Source organism: Cricetulus griseus, chromosome 3 (genome assembly GCF_003668045.3).
Source record: "Cricetulus griseus strain 17A/GY chromosome 3, alternate assembly CriGri-PICRH-1.0, whole genome shotgun sequence".
NCBI lineage: Eukaryota > Metazoa > Chordata > Mammalia > Rodentia > Cricetidae > Cricetulus > Cricetulus griseus.
Window position 1 is genome coordinate 14,451,531 of NC_048596.1, and position 10,674 is coordinate 14,462,204.

The window sequence follows — 10,674 nt, forward strand, 5'->3', positions numbered from 1 at the left end:
CAGGGCCTAATCAATGCTGAGTAGATGCTCTAACTAACACGAGTTACACAGTCTGCACAGACCTTTCTTCTCACAGTAGGGATGGAGAGGTTCGTGTTCTAGACTTGAGGTGATCATCCTGCCTCTGTCTCCTGAGTGCTGTGGTTCAGTCATGAGCCATGGAGCCTCCAAACTGTTTAAGCCACATTTTCCCACTTGAACAAACTATGTTCTATACTATTTGTCCTTTAAAGTATAAGACAAAAGCTACCCACCCTCTGACGCTGTTCCCTCTCTAATCTCAGTCTAGCCAATGGTCATTTCTTGTGTCACTTCCAATTTCCAGTATTTCACTGCATGAAATACACATGAAATCCTAGGACCTCCTCGGAAGCTAGATAGGATACCAGCCAGCTGACTGAGACACACTTAGGAATCAAGAAAAGCTAGCTAGAACATTTTCTTACTGTTTGCTTTGAAGAATATGCTCCAATTTTCTTGGGCTCCAAATGCATGAAGTCAACCAGGCCCGTGAAGAATGTGAGGAAGTTTAGCTGGAGTCCAAACTCAGTTACCTAGAAGTAAAAATATTAAGTTATGAAAAAGAATTCGATGGAGTGGAATGTGAACTCACAACTATGCATTTCTCTTCCCATGGCTAGCCCTTATCAATATCAATCATTTAATTTTAAAAAGTAAAACATCTTTGAATATACTTTTCTCCAAAGTAGCTACACAAACAGCCAGTGAGTACATCATCATCATGAGGATGGGAGAGAATCACTTAATTGTTGGGGAAATGCCAATGCCAATCACCATGTCACTTCACATCCACCAGGAAGCTGCTTCTCAAAGACAAACAAATGCATGCCCAAGGTCGCCAACACCCAAATGAGAGAAAAAAATGCTCCAAAGTGATGAATCAGGAGACACCAGCAGACGCTACTACCATTAGGAGAGGTGGCCCAGTGAAATGTTTTATTGTATTTTATGTACTCCATGTGTGAACGAGCGAGCACACAGCACAGGCACAGCATCCAGGGAGAAAGAGGACAGCCTGCAGGGACTGGTGCTCTCTCTCCCTTCCCCATGTGGCTCCCAAGGATGGAACTCTGGCCGTCAGACTAGGTGACAAGTGCTTTTACCCATTTAGGCACCTGACCAGCTTAATCAACTTTTTTTTTGTTTTTTTTTTGTTTTTTTTTCGAGACAGGGTTTCTCTGTGTAGCTTTGGAGCCTATCCCTGGCACTCGCTCTGGAGACCAGGCTGGCCTCAAAACTTTTTTTTTTTTTTTTTTTTTAGGCAGGATTCACTGTATAGCCCAAACTCCACCTGTCTCTGTCTCTGAAGAGCTATGATTATAGAGATAGATGCATCACCAGTGTCCATCAAATACATGGCTACAGCTGGGCATGGTAGCACACGCCTTTAATCCCAGCACTTTGGAGGCAGAGGCAGAAAGATCTCAGGTCTAGGCTAGCCTGAGCTACATAATTGAGTCCCGGGACAGACCAAAAAACCAAAAGGAAACAAACAAACAAACAAAAAACAAAAAACAAAGAAATACCATGACTAGGGTCTGGCACACACATTTTTGTTGTTTTTGTTTTCCAAGACAGGGTTTCTGTGTGTAACAGCTCTGGCTGTCCTGGAACTCACTTTGTAGACCACCACGCCAGTCTCTGCCTGACTCTGCCTCCTGAGTGTTGGGATTTAAGGCATGTGCCGTAGTCACTACCCAGCTGACACACACCTTTTAAACTCTGCACTCTGTAGGCTGAGGCAGATAGAACTCAAGAGTTCAAGGCCAGTGTGCTCTATATAGTGAATTCAGGACTACATAATGAGACCCTACCTCAAAAAACTGAAAAAAATCGTGTTGGAGAGATGGCTCAGAGGTTAAGAGCACTGGCTGCTCTTCTAGAGGTCCTGAGTTCAATTCCCAGCAACCACATGGTAGCTCACAACCATCTGTAATGAGATACGGTGCCCTCTTCTGGCATGCAGGCATACATGGAGGCAGAATGCTGTATACATAATAATAAATTTTAGAAAATTAAAAAAATAAAAAAACTGAAAAAATTAACTGGGCAGTGGTGTCGTACGTCTTTAATCCCAGCACTTAGGAGACAGAGGCACGAATTTCGGTGAGTTCGAGGCCAGCCTTGTTTAGAGTGAGTTCCAGTACAGCCACGACTATTACACAGAAAAACCAAAAGGGGGAATTAAAAAAAAAAAAAAGAGAGAGAGTCCATGACTATAAAGCCAAGAGGATCAAGACATTGAGGACAGCTTGATCTATACAGTGAGAACCTGCCTCAAAAATACAAATTATAAACAAATAACATACGTGTGTTCATATATAAGACGATACAACCCATATTAGTGCTCTTAACCTGTGAGCCATCTCTCCAGCCCTAACCTTAACTTTTCTGTCATTTTATAAAAAAAAATTACATGGAGCCTGCAAGCTGACTTAGTGAGTAAAGACCCTTGCTACCAAGCCTGACAACCTTGATTTGCTCCTTGGAAACACCATGGTTAATGAAGAGATTTTAGATTTAGCCTATGTGTGTAAGTGCTGTGACTGCAGTGTATGAGCGTGTGCAAGCCTGGTGCCCGTGGAGGTCAGATCCCCTGGAACTGAGGTAACAGACAGTTGTCCCAAGTGGCATATATGGGGGCTAGAAACTCAACCCAGGTAAGTGTTCTTAACTTCTGAGCCATTCCTCTAGCACCAAAAATGTAATATTAAAAGAAAATCTTTAGTTTTACAAAAAATCAGATGAGATTTGGTTGAATAACAGCTTGTCTAGCCTGAGCGTAGTGGCACACTCCTTTTAACCCAGCACTTGAAAGGGAGAGAGGTAGGCAGATCTGAGTTTGAGGTCAGTCTGGTGTCTATATAGCTAGTTTCAGACTAGCCAGAAATACACAGTCTCAAAAAAAACAAACAAAACAAAAGTTTGTCCAATATACAGTACTGGCCACGTTCCAAGTACTCAAAGACCAGAAAGATATACTGGGTACCCTATCTGACAGCAGCTCTATTAGCTGTCTATTAGTAAAAATGACATTTTACAAGGTCTTGGGAGATAGCTCAGCGGTCAAGAGTGTGCACTGCTCTGCCGAGGACTGGAGTTTGTTTCCAGAACCCACACCAGGCAGCTCACAACCATCTGTAACTTGAGCTCCAGGCAGATCCAGTGGCTCTAGTCTACACAAGCACCACACAGCCCACATACCCATACCCCCAGACACATAATTACAATAAAATAAATCTTTTGGGGAGGTGGTTTGAGGCAGGGTTCTCTGGTTTTCTGTGTAGTCCTGGCTATTCTGGAACTCTCTGTAGACAAGGCTGGCCTTGAACTCACAGATTTCTGCCTGCTTCTGCCTCTTGAGTGCTGGGATTAAAGACGTGCATCACCACTGCCTGACAAATAAATCTTTTATTACATTTTTCAAAATATTAGTAACAGCTTACCTTCTGTACCTGGGCTTTGACCACCAGCCCTGGTAGCAAGTTATTCAGGTTCCAGCTTTGCTCCTCAGTTGCAAAGGCAGAAGAAATCTCTGAGTGCTCTATAGAGAGACCCACGACTGCTCCGTTGCTTTTCACCTCATCAACCAGACAGGTCAGGTACTGGCCAATTTTGAGATTAGCACCTGTAAACCCAGCCCCAGCACCCAAAAGGAAAATACACCTTTATGAGACTGGCTGTTGTTATTGGTTTTACTGTTTTGCTCTTTTAGGGGGCAGGAGCTTAAAGTAATCTTTCACAACAAAGGGCCCTTAGTTACAGGCCCACACTAACCTGGAAAGTACCATGGCCCGCGCACCCAGTGAGCATCTGATGCTAACCAGCTATGAGAAGGGTAGGATGTTAACCTATGCTCTAGAATTAATCTCACAAAAGTGTGAACCAAATAAGCCAGGAGTGTCAGTCACAGGTTCTGGGAGCCAAGTTCAGTACAATCTGAGGTGAAGGATAATGACACCAGTCCATCAAACCAGAGAGACTTGTCACTCTCTGACCCTCCACACATTTTCTTTCCTATCAGCTGGCATTAATGATTGATTTCCCCAAAGCCAACCGGCCTGCAGAGTCACCGTTCTGTCCTGCTACTAATGAAAGTGGCAATGAAATACAAACATTTAAATATAGTGCCATATACTTGAGCTCACCCCCACGCACCAGCCCCTATCTCCTCTTGACCTCACCTTTATTCTTCTGTCGGATGTATTCTTGGGCTTTGTGCAGTGACAGAAAAGCTCTGGTCCCACTAACACCAATGTCCACTAGGTAGCCATGGTCCTCGAGGCTTGACACTGTGCCTGTCAGCAGCTGGAGGAAGGGAAGCATTTAGGTTAAAGATAAACAGGACACCCACCAGTTCCAATATCATACAAACATTACAAACGGATGCCTCATTCATCACGACACTAAACCCAGAGATCACAAGAAAGACATCAACTTTCTCATGGGTTTAAAGGGGTTTTGTCTCCAGAAATGACACATGCATAGTGTTTAAAAGACAGAAAAGTCAGCCAGGAGTTGGTGGCGCATGCCTTTAATCCCAGCACTCGGGAGGCAGAGACAGGCGGATCTCTGTGAGTTCAAGGCCAGCCTGGTCTCCAGAGCGAGTGCCAGGATAGGCTCCAAAGCTACACAGAGAAACCCTATCTCAAAAAACAAACAAACAAACAAAGACAGAAAAGTCTTCTATATCATACAAAGAACAATGAGTTCCATGGCTCTACGGCACACCCAGAGCAAGGACTACCAGAGAACCCAGAACCATCCTTTCCCATTCACTTTTTCTAAACGCTAGAGAAAGAGGACCGTGCCAATCTCTCGTACATTTCATGAGAAGCAGTACAGCAGCTGACTTTCGCTGGTCTCTGCAAAGTCACTGGAGAAGGGGAGACTGTCTACTGTGAGAAGTGCACAAGACCAAGTGATGAAAAGAGCACTGTCACGGAGTAGGCCCTGACACCTTTCAACTTGCTGCCGCATGGCTTACTTCCTCTCTCTGTACCAGACTAAATCCTTTTCAATTTTCCAGGCTTCCTAAGCTCCACTGGTTTAACCAAACGCTTCGAAACGCGTCTGACCCTTAATCACCAGAACATCTGCATGCTGCCCCCTTTATTATACCTAGTGGAGGTGGAGGTGGAGAATCTAGCCTGGACTAAATTCATACGTAGCTCCACAGAGTTGGGCACTGAGACAGCTGGTAGGCTGGTTGCTGTCTGCCCTTTCCTTGTGTTCACTAAGTAGCCCCCACCATCTCACAAGGCGGGGTTCTGAACAGACTTACTCTGTGAAGAACTGGTGGGTAAGGCTCCACAAGGAACTCTATCACCACCTCCACGCCTCCCATGAATGATCCCTGCAGGCACTTGACTGTGCCATCACAGTAGCTTCAATTTTTCTTTCCTCCCTCCACAGTACTAGAATTAGGTTCAAGTCGTCAATGGTCCCTAAGTACCTAACAGACCACTGTTCCAGAAAGACCCACCTCCTAAACAGGCATTAGTCAGAAAGTAAAAGGTGGCCTAGACCACACCCACAGGAGACAGGACATGACATACCCCTCCTCCCTGTAACATCCAGATACGCACCATGCGGGGCCTCAGGGCCTCAGCACTCAGGACTTTGTTGACATGTTTGGGGTTCACAGAAAGCTTGACACTCTTCTTGCCCCTCTCTGTGATGTCCAGGCTGCTCACTACACACCTCACCAACATTCCGGGTGAGAAAAGGTCAGGCAAGCGGAGTAGGTCCTGCATAATGGTAATGAAAAACACCTGAGATGTGTGTGTGTGTGTGTGTGTGTGTGTGTGTATGTGTATGTATGTGTATGAATGTATGTGTGTGTATGTATGTATGTGTATGTTTGTATGTGTGTATGTATGTATAATTCCTCTGAACCAAGAATGTATGTATGTATGTATGTGCATAATTCCTCTGAACCAAGAATCCATAGCTCAGGGACTTCTTATGCTCAAACCCCCAAAGAACTCAAAAGTCAAAAGAAGCATAAGCTTAATCCCATGGGAGAACTACAGCTAAGTCACTATCTTCAGTTTAGGATATCACCTTCAATACTTCCATAAAACAGGTAGACACCATTGATTCATCAAGAGTTGTCTGGATTTACTGCCTCTATTTCATCTCCTCTTCAGCTTCCCACAAAAATTCTTTCTCAATCTACTTAACCTGCTAAGATTAGTAAGCTCCATGACACTAAGTCCATTTATCTTATATGACACTAACAACCCTCACCTTCTCTGCTACTGCCTGACCTGCCTGAACTCCCTTCTTTCTGTAACTGGGAAACCTTCATCCTTCAGATCACAGCTCCAATGGTCCTTCCTTATAGAGGTGTTCTAGGTTCCCTAGACTAAGATAAAAAAATACAGCCTCCGGGCCAGCAAGATGGTTCAGCAGGATGCTTGTTGAACATGCATGAGGACCTGTGTTGGCCAGAACATAGCTCCCAAGAGCTCCGAATCTCACAGGTTGTCCTCTGACCTCCATGTGTGTGCTGTGGCATGTGACACCCACACAAAATAAATATGAAAGATAAAAAACAATGGTGTTCGTGGCACCTGCATTTTCCTTTCTCAGCATTTCTATTCTAACTCCAGGGGCAAGTTTCACCCAGACACCCTTACCTCCAGAGGCTCCTCTTGTGTCACCTGCTCATTCAGTTTCTGCGTGTAGGCATCACAGATTTCGGTCACTTGAACAAATCCTTGGAGGCCATTGGGAAGACTGATTACCAGTTCCAGCTCATTCACCTCTTTCACACAACCCAAAATCCGCATCCCCTCACATAAGGACTAGAAAGGAAAACATACAGTAACTCTGTACAGCAAGGCAGACAATGGTGGCAGTTAGGGGGACTTTGGCTTTCTGTCCCAACACCAATACTAGAGGGAATTGTAAATGATAAGTCCTGCATGTATATACATCCAGGCATAATAGCTATCTGGCTGAACGCCATGAAAGACCTTGATCAGAAACAGGGTTATAGTGCTGGATTGCTAGAGGAGCATTCACACCCCACCATACCCTAGCAACCCTCTTCCAGAACACCTAGACTACAGCATGGTGAAGAATAGGCCACGGAAACAGCCTGGAGCATGCATGTTTCTTCTAGAGAGTAGAACCACAGCAGAGATCAGGTAGGGTTGGGCACACCTTGAACCCTAGTATTCAGAGACAGAGGCAGGAAGGCCAGCCTGATCTGCATAATTAATTCCAGGCTAGTCAAGGACTATTAGTGTGATCCGGGTCTCCAATTCTAACTTCTACTAAAACACAGGCAAATCTGGTTTAACCACTTCCATGATCTGTTTTGTTTCTTGAGACAAGATCTTGTGCATCTTAGACTAGCCTGGAACTCACAGCTAAGGGTGACCTTAAGCTTCTGATCCTCCTAACCCCAGCGACTAAGTGCTAAGATTACAAGCATGCACCACCACATCTGGTTTCTGTGATACCGAGGCGCAATCTCAGGTAGACCGAGAATGCGGATGGATAGGGGGACAGACCGGAGGTGTGCTGCCTACACACAGAGGCATAGCCCTGAAATCCCCATACATGGGAAAGCCTGGGCACTGTAAGACCTTCCCTCAAACAACCCCAAAAAGAAAAAGAGACACCAGGCGTTGGTTAGCAATCAAAGGAAATAAAGCTCATTTCTCATAATTTGCATGTCTGTATAGACACACACAGAAAACATGTAACTGTGTGCATGTTATGTACAAGAGCAAAGAATGAACAAAAGGGGGAGAGCACACAAACTTAAACAAGGGACAAGCTAAAAAGAGCAGCAAATGTCACGAACCTCAACACTGAGGATTTCAAATTTCTCTCTCACAGATTTGCTGACTTCTTTCTTTTCCAATTTCAGTTTTTTTGCTTTTATAGGCCCTTTCTGGGTCTTCTTCCTTTTAGTGGATTCTTCTTCTGTAGAAATCTAAAGGAGGAAAAGGCCCATAGAGATGCAAAAGGGTAAGAAGCAGCAATCTTAACCGTCACCACACGTTTGGGGTCCTATTAACTTGCTCTTATTAAAATGCCCCAGGCTACTGCCCTGTGGTCTTAATTTCTGCTGCAGTTCCAAGCCTAGTATGCAGGCGACAACATTCCCCCTGTCCAGGGTCTGAGATGCCTCCTCCATCTTCCCAATGTTTCTCTGTCTTGCATTCTTCCTCTGGTGAGGGGAGTGGACACTGGGGTTCTCCAGTTTGAGAAGCCATGTGTCACAGTACATGGAAATGGAGTCCAGAGGCTCAGGTAAAACTCTATAGCTCTTCCACAACAAGCTTTGTGGTTTCAACAAAATATATAATTTCCCTGAACCTCACTTCCTCAGCATGGAACCATGACTTCTACTCTAAAATATACATGGAGAGATTCTGTAATACCTACCTAAGGCCACAAACCCAAATGGTGGTTTCCTTCTCTCCAGCATCTATGAGACTGAATTCTAATGTAAACTTTACTCACTAGGACTCCTTTTAAATAAATGCACAATGATTAGAACTGGGACAAAGGAGCTCAGGAGTAGATGACTTGCCTAACACGCACAAGGTCCTAGATTTGATCCCCAATACCACCACAAACAAAACAAAATTCATTATCAAATACCTTTCTTTCCATCCTTAATCATTAACTGGCACAGACTACCTAAGGACAAGTTACAAAAGCATTTCAACATCAAATACCACATATCAAGCTTCAAAAGAGGCCTGAGGTGGCAGACTCCTTAACAAGTTCAACTTCTTAAAGTGACATCAAAGAGAAGCAAACTGGAAAATAACTCCACAAAGGAGGCTCAATCTTCCCAAAGATGCTACAAAGTTTCAGGTCTCAACAAAGCAGCATACCACTTACATCAAACAGGTTGTCTTGTTCAACTGCCTGCTGGAAAGATTTCTCCAATTTGTGGCTTTTTCTTGTACCCCCTCGGGGGAAGCTTTCTTCCAGGTTCGCCATGTTTGCGTCTCCTAAAGCTGATGGAAAGAATAACAGTAGGCTGTAGCACTGGTGGCAGGCTTCATAAAGGATGAGATTAATGTGCAACAGGACCTTTAGCAATGCACCAAACAAGAGACAAGCGTGTGCTGTCAATGGTTGATATGCCAGGCTCTAGCTAATCCATGTCTTTCCAATATTATATGCCTCAAAACTGTAAACCAGGAAAAGGATTCAGTGTAGTCAATGTTCATTTAGCATTAGTAATTGTGTCAGGTGTGTGTGTGTATTCATAAATACAGTATGTAAGTACTTTAAAATACAAATCAAATTATAGAGCATAAACAAAAGAGACCAAACAGGACTCAGTAAAGGTGGCATGCTTCCTAAGAAAGGTGCTTCTGAGGTGAATGTTAAATAAGTTGGCTCATGCCTTTCACTCCGGCACTTGAGAGGCAAAGGCAGGCCTATCTCTGTGAGTTCCAGGCCAGCCAGGGCTACATAGTGAGACCTCATCTCAAAAATAATAATAATAAATAGGAATATGATAGGTAGAAAATGTGAAAAAAACAAAGAAGCAATAAAAGCCTATTTTTCAACACATATCAGCCATTTGCCTACCAAATAGTTGTTCAAAGGCTCTTCTTCAAAAACTGACTGTTCGAGGAAACCACAGGGAAAATAAGGCATAATAACAAGTTACATTTTAGAAAACAATTTGGGATCTGTTTTTTATTCGTTTGGTTTTTTTTTTTTTTTTTTTTTTTTTGGTTTTTTGGGTTTTTTTGAGACAGAGTTTCTCTGTTTAGCTTTGTAGACCAGGCTAGTATTGAACTCACAGAGATCGACTTGCCTCTGCCTCCCTAGTGCTGGGATTAAAGGCGTGTGACAGCACCACCCGGCTCAATTTGGGTTCTCTGGTGGAAGATAGTTTAAAATCAGTAGTTTGTGTTTGCTTGGTACTTCGGAGACTTGGGGGAAGGGACAGAATAACGAAGAACAACGTTCTTCAGTCTACAGATTGGACAGCAAAAAGAAAGAAGTGAAGGCAAGTCTTAAAAACTGAGTGTAAGGATTTAAATGGTGTACAGCAGGGAAACCATGGCAACCAAGACTAGGTATAAATGAAGACATAGGACAGACTGGTTGGTTGGTTGTGGGGTATCTGGAAATAGAAGTTTAGTTAACAGCGTGAGACGGAAAGGGAGGGTCGAAAAGAAACGAAGGATTTGGTCTGAATGGGTGCACGCTTCACACACACAGTGCGGCTCACGAGGTCTGCTTGGCTGGGAACCCCACTCTTAGTTCCCAAAGAGTCTGCCGATCGCGGGTAGAGAAGGCACTGGGGGGCCTGAAGTGGGCAGCCCGGCTCTCAGAACTGCTAGCGCCGAGAGGGGCTTGGGTGGGCAGAGCACCCACGCCGACTCAGGAGTGCTCAGCAGGAAGGCCGCAGCCCCGGGCCAGGAAACCAAGGCGGAAGCCAGGAGGTCGCCGCCCTCCTGGCCGCGGCTCCCGGGCCACCAGCCCCCCGGCTCCCGTGACCGCCTACCTCACGAACCGGCCCGCGGGAACCGCACGCGCAGAGCACGGCGCCGACAGCCCCACGCCGCGCTCCCAAAGCTGTAGGCAGGACCACTTCTACTTCCGCTATGACGTCCAGTCGGACACGGACCGGAGCAGGAAGTAGGAGGGTGGGAC

The 10,674-nt window shown here is 44.9% G+C and overlaps 1 protein-coding gene across 1 annotated transcript in view; it reads right to left on the minus strand.

Annotated features, from left to right (window-relative positions):
* Pdcd11 (programmed cell death 11) overlaps window positions 1-10,653 on the minus strand; it is a 45,245-nt gene extending 34,592 nt beyond the window's left edge. Inside the window, exons 1-8 of the mRNA XM_027407090.2 lie at window positions 10,526-10,653; window positions 8,896-9,014; window positions 7,844-7,975; window positions 6,666-6,833; window positions 5,610-5,771; window positions 4,206-4,329; window positions 3,468-3,649; window positions 447-554 (exon numbers count right to left, since the gene is read on the minus strand). Of these exons, the coding sequence (XP_027262891.1) occupies window positions 447-554; window positions 3,468-3,649; window positions 4,206-4,329; window positions 5,610-5,771; window positions 6,666-6,833; window positions 7,844-7,975; window positions 8,896-8,997 (978 nt within the window). The 5' untranslated portion in view covers window positions 8,998-9,014; window positions 10,526-10,653. The remainder of the gene's footprint in view (window positions 1-446; window positions 555-3,467; window positions 3,650-4,205; window positions 4,330-5,609; window positions 5,772-6,665; window positions 6,834-7,843; window positions 7,976-8,895; window positions 9,015-10,525) is intronic.
* Window positions 10,654-10,674: the final 21 nt, after the last annotated feature.